Source organism: Podarcis liolepis (assembly GCF_965112155.1).
Source record: "Podarcis liolepis genome assembly, chromosome: 3".
NCBI classification, from domain to species: Eukaryota; Metazoa; Chordata; class Lepidosauria; order Squamata; family Lacertidae; genus Podarcis; species Podarcis liolepis.
The window spans coordinates 17,796,319-17,813,684 of record NC_139557.1 but is presented as its reverse complement, the minus strand read 5'-3'; the positions used below and the strand labels follow the sequence as shown (position 1 = coordinate 17,813,684).

Genomic DNA, 17,366 nt, shown 5'->3' with positions numbered 1-17,366 from the left:
CACATACCACTGGTGCAGATGGCCATACACGTACACCCCATTTGCTCACTCACTATCTCACAAAGACACACATACAACTTGTGGAAGGCATATAGCAGGCTGCCTATAGTCATTGAGGTTCGCTACCACAATTTACGGTTCTAAACCGTATAACAACCCTCCGTAAGTACAGCAGACTGGAGGATAAGACAAACGGCAGATTAGCCAGTCAGATAATGTAATGGAAAAGAGCCAAATGAAAAGATCAGGCAAGAGCATATATTTAAGTTGTTCATTAGCCTGACAAACATAGAACAAATTGTCCACCATTTTAGGACACATTTGGACTCTTAAGCAAGTGCCATGGGCACAAAACCCTCTGGTCACATCTCTTCATTTCTTCCAAGCAAGTGCACATACACACACGCACACACACGCACACACACACACACACACACCTCTTTTATGAGGGTTCTGCATAAAAGTTGGATCCAGTAGAATTATTCTGAGCCTCCAAAAGGAAGTGTGAAAAGGTGGAGCTTTGTGGGTACCAGGGAAGACCTGAAGGGTGCTACTGTGTCCATGGGAATCACTGTGGCCTCTGGCATGTTATTATACATACTGAATCAAGAAAGTGTTGTTGTCCTGATAGGCAGTAAACTGCTGTGTGGTCTTTTCATAGCCATAATCTTTACTTGCCAGCATGTTGCTGTTTCTCCTGCTGTATTTATCTGTATTTTCCACTTTGTCTTTCGAATCAGGGAAGGAATCTATGCATTTCTGCATTTTTATTATTACCAATTGTTAGATAGTGCTTACTAATCCTATTACAGTTAATACCAAAATAGCAGCATCCTCTTTCCTGAGCAGTCTGCTCAACTGAACAGCTGAATTTTTAACTGCTGTAAAGCTAATCTCCTTCGGTGATTTCAATCATCTTAAAAATAAGACCTCATGATGTTTATTTAGACTATGGTGAAGTATTTCTAACTATGCTTTAAACACTACAGAACAACACCGAATAGATAAATGTGGAAGATCTAGGGCAATTGTGTCCCATCCTCATTCTCCTCCCAAAGAAAATAATAAAACGACAAATTATCTTATGGATAGGACAAAAGTTAATGGATCCCTTTCATAATGGAAGGAAGTGAACAGCAGGGATCTGTACAGGAATGGGAGCTATTTAACTTGATCTGAAGTTAGCGGCCAATGGACGGAATAGTCAATAAAAAGGAAAATGCTGGGAAAGTCTCTCATTTAGATTCAAGCTGTGAGGAAAGACTAGAAGTCGCAACATTTTTTTGCCTGGCAATAACCTTTTAATTTTATTTAACTTTATTTAGCATATCTTTCATTCCTATATTAACTATAAATCAGGAAACTTCCTTAAGTAAATATGAAATTTAACAACAATAAAGACACACACCCTAAGGTCTATTGAAACCAACAGAAAAAGTACATAGTTAGGGAACAGTAATTTCTCTGAATTGCAGCCACTTAAAGTGGTGAAAGGTATCCCAATGAAATTATGATATGGATGAAATGCAGGTGCAGCCAAAAAAAACTTAAGAACTTTGTTATCTGTTTAAACAAGAATATGAGTCTACACATGAATAAATAGATGTGATTTTGATGTATGCTGACTTGATATCCTTGCTAACCTTTTTCAGTGTCTGCACAACAGTTAGCGAGACTGAAAAAGTATATGTCACACTCTTCATATGAGCATCTGCAATGTCACTGTTTCAGAGATCATTGCTATAGTATATAACTAGAGCGATGTACTCAAAAGTGATTGGCTATATTATCACCTATCAATTTACATGCAATAAACATGTGTGGAGAGGTATACAGACAACAGAAAATATATAATATGTAAACAAAATAAACATGTTACCTCTGAACAGCTAAATTAAATACCTTTTATTCAATGGTACTTTTTGGGTTGAAATTATGAATTCAGTTCTTAAAGATCAGCTCTCAAGGGCAAAAGTAGCTGACATTAATATGAAATTTGAACTCTAATTAATTGCTCATTGCCTATATGTAATTTGCTGATATGTAATTTGAACAATTATACTATGTTTGCAGTTTTTTAATAATAATGTATGAGGACTGTCACAATAAAAGTTTTATCAGCAAACCTCTTCCAATTTGTGTATCCAAATTTGTGTATCTATCAGCTGTTCTAAGAAAGGATTTTATTTATATATAAAAAAAAATCCAGAATACTTACATTTTATTAGGGTGCATTTTCTCAGTCTTTAGATGTATGATTAGCTATGATACTATGTACATGATCATCATCATATCATTAATATATTACAATGCAATCTTATTTTTGTTTCACTTTAGTATTATGCTCTCCTTCACTACAAGCAAAGCAACGGTAGCTGAACTACACAGCTTGCTACAAAAAAAGCACAATCAGGACAAAATGCAGTATTAATCTGAAAAGTAGTTACTTGCATCTTCTTCTAGTACCGCACCACAATTCAAAAGTATTTTTCATTAACCAGTTACTAATACAGAAGAATATTAAGTATAATTTTATTACTTAATGCCCTGAAGCAAATCTAGCAAATTCTTCTTGACAAATGATGCAACCCCTGAAATATGGCTATCGACAAACATGTCACACATAAATGCAATCTGTTAGTTTTCTTTTTTTAACATTACTGTTTCCAAACTTTTACACTGCAATAGCATACAGTGTTCCCATCTTTCCTGATACAGATGGGGAGTAATTTGTTTAAAGTCACAGCAACACTCATTGTTTGGCGTTGCAGCAACACTCATGACCTAGGTGACTGAAGAATGAAAAGCACACCTTGAAACATGTACCAGAACAATCAGTAAAGAGATTTCACTTCCAGAAAGTGATGAGAGAAAAGCAAGCATGCAGGAGACTCCATTAGGTACAGCTGCAAAATATCCAGAGATGCCAACAGAAGACAAATTCGTGAGTTATCTGAAAGAAATACATTGTTTCCTGCCTACAACACATCAAAGGGAAATTTCATAGCTCTCTTTGTTAGTGGTTTCATTATAGGAAGCAACATGTCCAAGAGTCCTACCATGTAATCAGCAAGAAGACAAAACTCTCATAGTCCAAGAGCCCATGTCAAAATACCTACATTGTAAGGTACAAAAAGGTTGGATAGTTAGACATCTTACAAAAGTTGTGGCATTTTCAAAAGTGCCAGTTTTACAACTGCTGGAGTATTTATGGGGTGACTGTCCCCCAAAATCCATCCATTTCCAATAATGTTCAAAGGTACATGAATAAAAAAGTATCTGTTGGGGAACAGTATGTAGGTCTCACTGACTTTGATGGGAGCTTGGGGGTTGAAGCAGGAGAGAGGAATAGAGATTTTCTGTTTGGATTTTCTAGGGGTTTTATGTTATTTTTAAAGATGTTTTCATAACTGATAAAAATATATTAAAATTCCTAAAGTAAAAAATACTTGTTTACTTTGACATTGCTAAGGTGATATATACCGTATTTTTTGCTCTATAAGACTCACTTTTTCTCTCCTAAAAAGTAAGGGGAAATGTGTGTGCGTCTTATGGAGCGAATGCAGGCTGCGCAGCTATCCCAGAAGCCAGAACAGCAAGAGGGATTGCTGCTTTCACTGCACAGCAATCCCTCTTGCTGTTCTGGTTTCTGGGATTCAGAATATTTTTTCCCTTGTTTTCCTCCTCCAAAAACTAGGTGCGTCTTGTGGTCTGGTGCGTCTTATAGAGCGAAAAATACGGTAACTTCTGAACTGATGTTCATAGTTCCAATTTAATGCAAAGGAGATTGTTATGGTTTGGGCCAAATTAAATGGTCTGATTTGGGATTGGTTTTATCTGAAAGAGTCAGGTTGGATATTTTAAGAAACAGGAAGGTGATCTGCATAAGTGAGACCAGTTTCAACCATATGCTGGAGTGATCAGAAAAGGTATAAATTAGGCACCCCCAAACTCGGACCTCCAGATGTTTTGGGACTACAACTCCCATCATCCCTAGCTAACAGGACCAGTGGTCAGGGATGATGGGAGTTGTAGTCCCAAAACATCTGAAGGGCCGAGTTTGGGGATACCTGGTATAAATCTAAACAAAGTCAAGTCAGCCTGGAGTGTCTGGAATAGGGTTGCCATATTTCAAAAAGTAAAAACCAGGACTGCCGCCCCCCGAATTGTTGAGCTTTTTATTTTGCCTTTTTTTTTTAAGGAAACCCCCTGACATCAGTTAGGAAAATCCGGGTGGATGGCAGCCCAAATGTACAATTCACTATCAGATACCACCTGTTTCATACGGGTATCTCGTGATGCTATTATTCTCAGAAAGGGGTTTGTAGGAACTGCTACATGCTAAACATAACATTGGCAGTTTTAGAAATACCATCCATCTTGTAAGATTTCAATATATCCATGCCTTCTGTTTCATATAATGGATATTATAATGGAAATATGAAGGCTGCTAGTCAGCTAAAGCTAAACACTTAGTTCTTTCTCTCATTTTTGCCAATGATTTTAGTTATTGGCTTTGGGTGGCTCACATGTGACATAGACATATGTGCATTAATCATGTAATGGTGAACACCAGTGAACACTAAGTTACCAACAAAGAAATGATATTCATTTGTGAAATAACTCTCATTTTCTCCTACAAGGACTATTTACAAGACAAACTGAAAATGGGTCAAGTAACAGCACCTCTCACTGCAATGCCAGATTTGCAAGATTTGATTCATCCCCAGAAGGAACATATCTGTCTTACAAAGATTTAGGGAAGAATGTTGTATGACTGCCCTAAACAACTTATTCCATGAGAGTGATCTATAAAATAAATGAATGAATCTAATCTCAGTTTATTATTAAATAGGTTTATTAAACCAGAATGTTATCACACAAAAGAGGTTCTCACTTCCCCAGAATTTTGGGTAGAACTGTCTATGTAAAATGCAAGGAAGAAGTTTCTGTTAGAACCAATTTAGGTAGTCTATCTGCAAGGCACAGGCTCAGTTGCACAAACAACTGCTCAAGTGAAATGCCTGATTGTGAGTGCAGTGCAATCTCACAAATGAGCTAATGGACAGACTGTCTCAATTACGGTAGATTTCCAGATATTTTCATTGTATTGTGTTCTTATGAGACTATATGAAAGGCCTAAGGGACTTCCTCAAAACCTAGGGAAAGAACAGTCTACAATTCCACTCTGTCGGATATGTATTCCTGGGATTTCTGACAAAAAATGTAAGTGTAATTTGCTGCACGGTTCATAAGGTTTACCCTTAGGGGAAATTTCAGTTATCTGCTTTGTCCTCAGGCAGGTAATAAAGCTTATCAAAGGACCCCTGGCAGATGTCTGATTTCTTCTGTGCCACACTGACAAACTTTAGCAGCCATGTCAAGTCACAGGAGGAGAAAAAATGCCCCCAGGTCAAATATTTTATGCAGTCAATTCATTTTTAGCAACAGTCTGTGTCTAGGCAATACACTCGTACCTACCAGCAAAAAGAAAGCAAGAAAGAAACATCGAGACACTTAACTGATGGATATAATGAAATTAATTAAGATCTGAAAAGTGAAATACAAAGAATACTAATCAATTCTTTTAAAAAATTGTTTCCCAAACTTCTCCTTAATAAAGCATTCAAATTATAAATTACCAAAATAATGGCTTTCAGAACACAGCTGGTATTATGACTCTATTCTGGAGATTGCTAAAATATAGAACTGGACTGGGACACCTCTCACAAGAGGTAGTGGTGGCCACCAACTTGAATGGTGTGGCGTTCGTATGGAGCCCCCGGTCGTCTCACGGACTATTGACCTGTACACCACTAATTCGCTGCCACCAACCAGGTCCTCCCCAGTAAATCACTTAGTCTCAGTCAGGTTCTTAACAAACAAGAGTGTAGTTTATTGCAGACACAAATAGATTTTAACTGCATTCAAAACGTTGTTACTCTTTACCTTCTTCATCTTATTTTATCCTGTCTCTAACTCTTCTACCTCCCCTCACACAAGAACCAACTGTACTAACTGTCTCTCTGTTTCCAACTGTCTGCCAACTGCTTTTCCAACTGCCTTTCCCAACCAACCAACCCATTAAAACCAGCCAACTACCCACACCCCAAACCTCGGGCTAAGCCCTTTTAAAAACAGGTAGGCTCCACCTCTGGCTTTTCAATTGGTCTACCTGTTAACCCTTTCTCTCCCCCTGTACAGACATTTTCAAACGAACAGGCAAACGCCATAGATGGCTATAAAAAGGATTAGACAAATTCATTGAGGATAAGATTATCAGTGGCTCCCACCTATTATGGCTATATTTTACCTCCACTGTCAGAGGAAATATGGGAATCACTATTAGAGAGAGTAGTGTTACGCTCATGCCCTGGTCTCATTGTCTTAACAAGCTTATTAAGTATCCAAATAATGATAGGAGTCAAGGTTAAAATGTAGACATATGGATCATGACCTAGTCAAAACTTATGTCCCAATGATCTCAATCAGAGGATTAAGCATGTTCTTAAATCTCTGGTATTGAAATCAATAGGACTTCAAACTGATTAGCTTTGGTATATTGTTGTGTCCATATTTTTTAATTCTTTGGATATGAAAAGGTTTGGGGTGGGGAGTAAGCATAGCTAGGAGAAAGGTATTCTGCCTCTGCTTTTAACTGGCAGGAAATGGTTACAATACCTCTAGAAAAAACAACTGCTGTTAAACCAGGAAAATGTGACAAAAAGCCTTACTGTCAATCTGAAGTAAAAATGATCAGCATTTGTGGGTAATGACTGAAGTGCTCTTTAGCAAGATGAAAGTACCAAGTACCTATGCAAATCCAATCCAAGCTCTCTGAGGAATAAAATTCATCTCATCTCACTTATTGTAAGAATGAGGAGCATCACACAATTACCCCAAAGGTAGGAATAAATGTTTAAAAATATTGGATATAAATAAATACTGTGTAGCCTACCAGAATTAATCTGAGCTTTCTGGTCTTTTGAGTCAAATTTGTTATTACACTTTCTTTGCCCCTCATTAGTTCTCACATACTTTCAAATTGCAGCGCCATTAGAACCAAAAGGACCACATGGCAGATATAGGCTGGCAAATATCTTACATAGCATTTGATAATGCTGTGAGATATATGGCACATTTAAGACAGAGACTTTCCCAACATCACATGTTTCTGCTACATCCTGAACTGTCAAAACTCAGAGCATATCAAAAGCTGCTTCCAGAGGCAGCTTCAGGGCTGCAGGGACCGAAATCATTGCATTTGGCGCACTCTCCCTGGTCCCATAATAAAAGTAATAGTCACCTCATCCACAAATAAGGTTAGGTTTGTACCTAAAATATTATTTCCATCTCAATGATGCAACAAATGCATTTGAGAACCAAACCAGCACATATTGATCTCAAAATGGTCAATCTTCAAAGCTTTCAACCATACAAGTACAATGCTTAGAATGATTCCAACACTAAAAGCATCAAAGGTCCTTCAGCTTTTAAAATGGTTTCCCCCTTTCCATCTGCAGAAGATCATCAGACCCTTATAACTATAGCCAAGACAGAAGCTTAGAAAATGTGACTACTGCTTTAGTATTTATAACATATCTATCAGAGACTTTCTGTTTCCTCCATATCCCACCCCCCCACGTTCCACACCCATAGGAGCATAATTTCCCCTCCACACCTCAAAAAACCTGTTATATACACTTTGCAAAGCTTTTAATACAAAAAGCAAGATAAGGGAAAGGAAGTGGAGAGGTATATGTTAGAATTTCTCTAAGCAATAAGAGAAATGGCATTATCATGTGTCAAGTTATTTTGCCTCTCACCAGTTCAGAGCAAGTAAAGCACAAAAAACCCTTAAGTATCAGTTGAGATTCTTCTTGAAATAATTTACAATACATCTAAAACAGAAACAACCACTGATGGCAAATTATTCACAAGCCCAACACTCCTACCTACTGCCCCTTCAACTTCTTCTTCCCCAAACTGAATTCTTCCAATATGAAATGAACCTTCAACAAAGTAGGCATTTTGCATTTATGTTGGGGATTAGTCAGATTATAGTGATACCAACCTATGAGTTATTTTACATAATTACCATACTCAAAAACAACTCCTAGCCTCTGCTAGACAGGATGTATAGTGATTATCTGTATTGTAAAAATTGAAGATGTTTAAATTTATAGCATGTGGTCAAATTCTTGCCTGTTTATTCAGTCTAGATGTTCTGTTGATTGAGTTTTATTTCAAAAAAATACTTTTTGTTTCTTGCAACACTTAGGAGAAAAGAGGCCAAACTTACCACCGCCACCTCCGAGAAGACTTGAATTAGCTGTGGAAGAACAAGAGAACCAAGAATTACATCAGAGCAAGATGTGTGTTGTTTTTTAAAATATTCTCTAACAATACAAAAACAAAAATAAAGCCAGTCCACCTTCTCTGTTAACACAAGGACTTTAGGCAAAGTTTAAATTAAACATTACATACAAAACAATATGCAGCTTCTATTTCTATGTAGACAAAAATGAAATAACAGTACAGTCACAGATTTAGTTGTCAAGGCAAGGCCCATGAACCTGTGTGGGGAAGAATGCACAGTGGTGTAGCGTGGGGGGTGCAGGGGGGCCGGCCGCACCGGGCGCAACATCTGGGGGCTAGGGTTAGGGGGCGCAAATCCACGGGTTAGGGGACGCAAATTACTTGCCTTGCCCCGGGTGCTGACAACCCACGCTACGCCACTGAGAATGCGTAGAGTGCCATTTCTTGCATAAGTAAAGACCTATCCAGATCTTTCCCACTGTTGCTAGAATCCCCCAGTGCCTGTGCTGAGTCTGGCATTGTAACCTTCAAGTGTAAAGTTAAACCTTGAGGGAACCTCCTGGAAGAATTCTGAGCATTTGACTTTAATGCTCAGGAGGCACAGTTGATTTTGTGGGTGAGCACAAGGCTACTTACCCACCTCTAAACTCGAGGTAAATTTTCCATATCACCTATTTCTCAGCAGGAGTCCCAGGAGTTCAGAGCGTCACAGTTAATCACCAGAAGAAATACTCTATCCATGACATCTGAAAAGACAGATTTATCCGTCCTGCCCCCTCTACCTCCATTACATTCTGACTTGATATTTATTGTGAAACTGTAATCTATTTGTTGTAAGTTGCCTAGAGCGATTGGGCATGCGTCAGAAAGGGTAAAAATTATCGTTACATAAATAAACAATCAAGCAAATATAATGTTTACTGCTGATAAGCCTATTAAAGATTTCTACTTTAAGTAATGCATGTAAAATCATATCCATGAGCACACAAACAAACCAAAATCCACATTACTATCACAGCAGATGTATTTGTTAAGATATCACTTTCACCTCTGTATAATCAATCAACATTTGTTTAAACATTACAACAGAAGAAAACTAGAAACCAAAGGAGGAGAGTACTAACCCCCCCCCCCAAAATGTCATCTAAATCCATCATTCTGCTAATGCAGTATATCTCCCTCAAGTGTATGGGAGTTTTTGCTTATTTCATCTCAAACTCTAGTCCTTGAAATCAGCTCACAAAACCTCTCACACTGAGACCAAATTGCCAATTTTAAAATGTGACAACAGAGAAGCACACAGGGTGTCCTTGCACATTATCTTGCACTCAAAATTTTGTACCTATGATTTTGTACATATGAATTTTGTACATGTGAACATGTACATATATCTCTGTTACATGTTCACTAGGCATTTTACATATATCAAAGACTAAAAAATTTAACTGCAGATTTAACGAACCCAAAATAGTAACTACAGTAGTGCCCCGCAAGACGAATGCCTCGCAAGACAAAAAACTCGCTAGACGAAAGGTTTTTTTGTCCGCGATTTGCCTCGCAAGACGAATTCCCCTATGGGCTTGCTTCGCAAAACGAAAACGTCTCGCGACATTGTTTCCTTTGTGTAAAAACCGTTAAAACCAAGGGTGCTTAGCTTGAGCAGCTGCAGTTGCGACTTGGCTTCGAGGAGCAACTGTTAGCACGTGGTTTGGTAGCCTTTTATCAGACTTTGCTCACTTTTGAAGATTTTCCAAAACTTTTCCAGAACTTTTCCAGAACTTCTCTTTCATCCATTTGGTAAGTTAAACTTTTAAAACTTTTTGGGGGGGTTTTGGATTTTGGGTTGGGGTGTTTGGGATTCAAGGACTTGGTGTTGGGAAGGGGTTTGCGATAATCTGGGGGCTTGTGGGCCTTTTTGGGGAATTTTTATGATTTTCTGTGACCATTGTGCCAGGTTGCTTATTTTTGAAAATTTTTCTGAGTTTGAATTTCTGAGTGCTGGCTGGCTAGGGGAACAGTGGGGGAGGTTTCTGCAGAAATCTGGGGGCTTGTGGGTTTTTTTTGGGAATTTTTATGATTTTCTGTGACCACTAGGCATGGCTGTTTTTTTTTGAAAATTTTTCTGAGTTTGAATTTCTGAGTGCTGGCTGGCTAGGGGAACAGTGGGGGAGGTTTCTGCAGAAATCTGGGGGCTTGTGGGTTTTTTTTGGGAATTTTTATGATTTTCTGTGACCACTAGGCATGGCTGTTTTTTTTTTGAAAATTTTTCTGAGTTTGAATTTCTGAGTGCTGGCTGGCTAGGGGAACAGTGGGGGAGGTTTCTGCAGAAATCTGGGGGCTTGTGGGTTTTTTTTGGGAATTTTTATGATTTTCTGTGACCACTAGGCATGGCTGTTTTTTTTTGAAAATTTTTCTGAGTTTGAATTTCTGAGTGCTGGCTGGCTAGGGGAACAGTGGGGGAGGTTTCTGCAGAAATCTGGGGGCTTGTGGGTTTTTTTTGGGAATTTTTATGATTTTCTGTGACCACTAGGCATGGCTGTTTTTTTTTGAAAATTTTTCTGAGTTTGAATTTCTGAGTGCTGGCTGGCTAGGGGAACAGTGGGGGAGGTTTCTGCAGAAATCTGGGACCATGTGGGGGTTTTTGGGGAATTTTTATGATTTTCTGTGACCATTGGGCATGGCTGTTTTTTTTCAAAAAAAATTTTCTGAGTTTGAATTTCTGAGTGCTGGCTGGCTAGGGGAACAGTGGGGGAGGTTTCTGCAGAAATCTGGGGGCTTGTGGGGGTTTTTTGGGAATTTTTATGATTTTCTGTGACCATTGGGCATGGCTGTTTTTTTTCAAATTTTTTTTTCTGAATTTGAATTTCTGAGTGCTGGCTGGCTAGGGGAACAGTGGGGGAGGTTTCTGCAGAAATCTGGGACCATGTGGGGGTTTTGGGGGAATTTTTATGATTTTCTGTGACCACTAGGCATGGCTGTTTTTTTTCAAAAAAAAATTTCTGAGTTTGAATTTCTGAGTGCTGGCTGGCTGGGGGAACAGTGGGGGAGGTTTCTGCAGAAATCTGGGACCATGTGGGGGTTTTTTGGGAATTTTTATGATTTTCTGTGACCATTGGGCATGGCTGTTTTTTTTCAAATTTTTTTTTCTGAATTTGAATTTCTGAGTGCTGGCTGGCTAGGGGAACAGTGGGGGAGGTTTCTGCAGAAATCTGGGGGCTTGTGGGGGTTTTTTGGGAATTTTTATGATTTTCTGTGACCATTGGGCATGGCTGTTTTTTTTTGGAAAATTTTCTGAGTTTGAATTTCTGAGTGCTGGCTGGCTAGGGGAACAGTGGGGGAGGTTTCTGCAGAAATCTGGGGGCTTGTGGGGTTTTTTTGGGAATTTTTATGATTTTCTGTGACCACTAGGCATGGCTGTTTTTTTTCGAAAATTTTTTTCTGAGTTTGAATTTCTGAGTGCTGGCTGGCTAGGGGAACAGTGGGGGAGGTTTCTGCAGAAATCTGGGACCATGTGGGGGTTTTTGGGGAATTTTTATGATTTTCTGTGACCATTGGGCATGGCTGTTTTTTTTCAAATTTTTTTTTCTGAATTTGAATTTCTGAGTGCTGGCCATGTTGTTATTTTTTGAATTTTTTTTTGTCTGGGTGGGGAAGCAGTTGTGGAGGGGTTTGCAGCAGTAGGGGAGGGGCTGGGGGAGCAGTTGAGGAGGGGTTTGCAGCAGTAGGGGAGGGGCTGGGGGAGCAGTTGAGGAGGGGTTTGCAATTTCTGTGTTATGGGTGGGTTGGTGCGTGTCTGTGGGAGCAGTTGAGGTTTTTGAAGACATTGGTGATTTTTGAAGCTTTTCCTAAACTTTTTTTACAGCCATTTGAGGTTCCTGAGGACTTCGGTGGTTGATTGCTGAAGCTTTTCCAGAACTTCTTTCATCCATTTGGTAAGCTCAACTTTTAAAACTTTTTTGGGGGTTTTTGGGATTTTGGATTTGGGGTTGGGGTGCTTGGGATTCAAGGCCTTGGTTCTGGGTTTTAATTTCTGTGTGGTGGGTGGCTGGGTGCTTTTGTATTTTTTGGGTTTGAAGCACATCACTGATTTTTTTTCCTGTTTCTTAGTTTACGAAGGTAGGACCTGTGCTGCCATGGGACCCAAGAAGACTGCTCCTGCGGTGGCCGGCGAGAGGAAGAAGGAGAAGGTGACGCTGGAGATGAAGAAGGACATCATTCGGAAGCACGACGGCGGAATGCGTGTGACGGACATCGCCAGGGAGTACGGCAGGAACCCATCGACCATCGGGACCATCCTGAAGATGAGGGAGAAGATCATGGCGACTGATGCAGCCAAGGGAGTCACCAGGATCGTGAGGAACCGCCCAGCTGTCCTGGAGGAGGTCGAGAAGTTGCTGCTCATCTGGATAGAAGAGAAGCAGCGTGCAGGGGACACAGTGTCTGAGGCCGTCATTTGTGAGAAGGCCAAGGCCTTGCATGCTGACCTCATCCGGGATCAGCCAGGAACCTCAGCCGAGCCAGAAGTCTTCAAGGCTAGCAGAGGTTGGTTTGACCGGTTCAAGACGAGATCTGGCATCCACAGCGTGGTCAGGCATGGAGAGGCTGCCAGTTCTGATGTTCCTGCGGCTGAAGACTTTGCAGCGGAGTTCCTGGAGCTTGTGAAGACGGAGGGCTACGTTCCGCAGCAGGTCTTCAACTGCGACGAGACCGGGCTGTTTTGGAAGAGGATGCCCAAAAGGACTTTCATCACTCAGGAGGAGTCCAGGCTGCCTGGCCACAAGCCCATGAAGGACCGTCTGACCCTGCTCTTCTGTGCCAACGCAAGCGGCGACCTGAAGATCAAGCCCCTGCTGGTGTACCACTCGGAGAACCCACGGGCCTTCAAGAGACACAAGATCGACAAGGAGCGGCTGAGTGTCATGTGGCGATCCAACAGCAAGGCTTGGGTCACACGTGTGCTGTTTGTGGACTGGGTCAATCTTGCTTTTGGCCCTGCTGTCAAGCAGTACCTGCTGGACAACGACCTGCCGCTGAAGGTTTTGCTTCTGATGGACAATGCTCCTGCCCATCCTAAAGGCCTTGAGGTGGACTTGTTGGAGGAGTTCAGCTTCATCAACATCATGTTCCTGCCGCCTAACACCACGCCACTGCTCCAGCCGATGGATCAGCAGGTCATCGCCAATTTCAAAAAACTCTACACCAAGGAGCTTTTCAGGCGATGCTTCGAGGTGACTGACTGCACCACCATCACCCTGCGGGAATTCTGGAAGGACCACTTCGACATCGCCACCTGCTTGAAGATGGTCAACACGGCCTGGAAAGGGATCAGCCAGAGAAATTTGAATTGCGCTTGGCGCAACCTGTGGCCGGACTGTGTGGCACCAAGTGACTCTGATGCACCAGAGTCAACAGTGGTGCAGGACATTGTTGCCTTGGGGAGGACCATGGGCCTGGAGGTCACGGAGGAGGACGTCTGCGAGCTGGTAGAGGGGCACGACGACGAGCTGACCACCCAGGAGCTGGTCGAACTGCAGGCAGAGGCTGCGCAGGAGCAGGCCTCACTGGAAGAGGAGGAAGCAACTGGGGAACGGCTGTCCTCCGAAAGACTGAGGGACATTTGCCAGAGGTGGAAGGAGGTGCAGACTTTTGCAGATCTACACCACCATGAGAAGCACGTGGCACATGACGCTGGGAACTTTTATGATACGAGGGTCATGTCGTATTTCAGGGAGCTGCTGAAAAGGCGGATGAAGCAGCAGACAATGGACAGGTTCTTGACCAAGAAGCAAAGAGTGGAAGAGGAGCCTTCTTCAAGTGCTCCCCCAGAGTCTTAGAAAATGTCTGTATACTGTACTTTGTTGATTTTTAAATGTATTTCTGTCATGTTTATAAAGTTTATTTATTTTCCCTTAAATTTTTGAACTGCTCTTTACAGTATGTGTGACTTTAAAGAGCAGTTAATAAACTGTTGTTGTACCAAATTTGGCTTTGTTTGGACTTTTTTTGACCATAGGAACGCATTAATTGATTTTCAATGCATTCCTATGGGATTTCGTGCTTCGCAAGACGAAAAATTCGCTAGACGACAAAAATTGCGGAACGAATTAATTTCGTCTTGCGGGGCACCACTGTACCTCCTACTTACATGGTGATAACCTCCAATGCATAACACAAGAAGTATCACAGAATAAAAGCACTCTTTCTTCATGCACAAGCAACAGTTAGTTGTAGGAGAAAAGAGGCTTTTAAATGCTTAAAGGCATGAATTGAACCCAGAAAGGTATGCCTGCTCTTGCATCAGGGAGGATCACCACGGAAAAGTAAGAATGTGTTTCAGGTAACACTTGTTCCCGCCCTCCCACAATCATCTTTTTTGAGGAAAGCATCTGAATCATGATTAAGTGATATCCACATGCACAGATGTAAAAGGTAAAGAGGTAAAGGACCCCTGGGCAGTTAAGTCCAGTCAAAAGCGACTATAGGGTTGCGGTGCTCATCTCACTTTCAAGCCGAGGGAGCCAGTGTTTGTCCACAGACAGCTTTCCGGGTCATGTGGCCAGCATGACTAAACCACTTCGGGCGCAATGGGACACCGTGGTGGAAACCAGAGCGCACGGAAACGCTATTTACCTTCCCACCACAATGAGGAGCAGATGGGGCTCATGAACCTGAGAAGGTAGCCTATTTAGCAAAAGGAAAACTCTGGTCCTAAACCTCCATTGCCTTGCAGGATATCTTCGGGAGAAGTATACGCTAAGGAGTAAACCCTACACAAATCCAGAGTGAATGGCTGGATGGCGCCTTGTACACCTCCTTCCATCAATTCCTGCAGCTGAGTTGGTGTCAACCGTATTGGTCCGCTTTCCTTTGGCCCACCTCAGCGAAGTTTCTTGTCATCTGGACAGCCCAGGACCTCCATACACACTGCTGAGGTTTGCACCCTGGGGAGGTCACTTCGGTGTTGCTAACGTGGCTGTTTGATTTCACCCCCAGAGGCGTACTCCATTGTCTCTCGAGACAGACGATGCCAACAAAAAGAACACCACTCTGAAACCTTAACAGTGTAAAATGAGGTATATAAACGTTTTAAATAAAAAATACATACTAAAAATAAATATAACAGGTGGAAACTAGCCTGCTGGTTTGCATTAAGGGGGGCATTTAAATCTATGTACAAACCATTAATTAACATGATGTAGCTGTGAAAATGCCTATAGGAGAAAGTTTCAGTAAAGAGACTGACAGCATAGTCCAATTCCAATGAGAAAATCAATTTTATTATTTGGGATAGCAAAGTCAGTATAGCATGAGACTCAATCTCGGGATTATGGGTTCAAGACCCACATTGGGGAAAAGATTCCTCCATTGCAGGGGGTTGGACTAGATGACTCTCATGGTCTCTTCCAACTTTGATTCTATGAATTTCATTCTCCCGCGGAAGGGGGAATTATTGGTGGCTGGAGGTGCAAACTCTTATGCAAGCTAGCTGGGTATAGGAGGCATTAAGAATGGGGGTGTGCACTGTATACCTAATCCCACTGAAAATCAGGGTTCAATATGGGATATATATTTGGATGCACACCCAGATTAGCAACCCACTGAAAGTAGCAAGCATTTGGGGGCACATCTAATTTACAACTGCAGTTCCTAAAAGCAAGGATTTCAGTTTACAGTTATTTTGAGATCGTGGGGCAGAAAAAGTAGGAAATTCCACAGAAATAAAGGGGTGTTCTGCATATGCCTAGGTAATAAGAGCACAAGGGAAGGAGACAGGGGTTAGTAACAAGCACCAGGATTTCAGCTGCTGGGAGCCTAAAAGGACTGAAATAGACTCCTGTCAGCCTCACAAAAGCCACTGCCTTAAGCAGAATTCAAGGTACAATTCTTCATATACACATGCGCCTCATGCCAATTCTTCACTTTGCTATTAGCTAATATATGTGAGCTGAATATTTTAATTCTGAATTGCTTCAAACACTGGATTGCTGCTTGATTGCATGACACTGTCTGGAAAGGTGGGAATGAACATCAAACAGATAGCGAATTTAGAAGTCTCTCACTATGGAAAACTCCATCAGTTAAATGATTTGGTTCAAAAGTTTCCAAATTCCATATTCACAATCACATCTTTTGCATTACATACTTAGATATGTGGAGAATAAAAATCATTCTAAAATGTACATAAAACTTTCTCACAATAAAATGCAACTTGCCAATATTGTGTGGTTTGTTTAGTGTGAAGCACTCTATTTCTACAGCATCTCTAGAGATAACATGTTTGTAACATTGTAAACAATTTAAATGAGAGGCATTGATGACATTCTCTGAAAAACAGACATTTATCCACTTTAAAAATGCTAATTTTTTTCTGGATCATCTATTCAGCAGGCAGTAATGGGTTTGATGAAGAACAAAAAACCCTGTTATGTCATGCAGCTGAGCATCTGTTGCTATAATAAAATATACTTTAACACTCAGTTCACATTTTTGTATTGATCTGAGTGCCACATACTGAAAAACAAATATTTTGTTTATATTGGTTAATTGCAAAATACACACACAGATACACATCTCTTTCTCTCTCTCTCTCTCTCTCTCTCTCTCTCTCTCTCTCACACACACACACACACACACACACACACACACACTTTCAACCCTTAAATCTGGAATTAGTTGAGAGAAGGAAGGCATTCTTTAACCAGGGACACTTTTCTTTTCATCAATAAAACATCACAGAAGGTGACAGCTGGTGAGAAGGGTACCAGCAATTTACAATACAGGCAGCTACATTGCCTCTCACATGTTTCAGGAGATGTCTTTACCTGTCAATGCTGCTCTCATACACACACACACACACAAATCGAGAACAAGGTAGCACTGATGAGAGCAAGGAGCTCTTCTGAGTGCTGCATAATGATAGAAGTCAAAATAGTTTACATGAACTTTAACCATATTTCATAAATATAGTTTGATCAATGTCATTTTCATATACATTTAACTGCATTCCTTAGCACCTCCACCTTTTTATATTTTTTGTTTTCACCATC

At 40.9% G+C, this 17,366-nt stretch overlaps 1 protein-coding gene and 1 long non-coding RNA gene across 10 annotated transcripts in view; one reads left to right on the top strand and one right to left on the bottom strand.

Annotated features, from left to right (window-relative positions):
• Positions 1-17,366, bottom strand: part of MACROD2 (mono-ADP ribosylhydrolase 2) — a 993,596-nt gene that overhangs the window by 846,299 nt on the left and 129,931 nt on the right. For all 9 annotated transcript variants that reach the window (XM_083495642.1, XM_083495644.1, XM_083495646.1 and 6 more), the window contains exon 4: positions 8,303-8,332. In XM_083495642.1, coding sequence (XP_083351768.1) covers positions 8,303-8,332 — 30 coding nt within the window. The remainder of the gene's footprint in view (positions 1-8,302; positions 8,333-17,366) is intronic.
• LOC310703463 lies at positions 6,151-9,427 on the top strand. Its single transcript, XR_014524152.1, has 3 exons — positions 6,151-6,905; positions 8,282-8,600; positions 8,755-9,427. It is a non-coding gene; the product is annotated as an uncharacterized lncRNA (long non-coding RNA).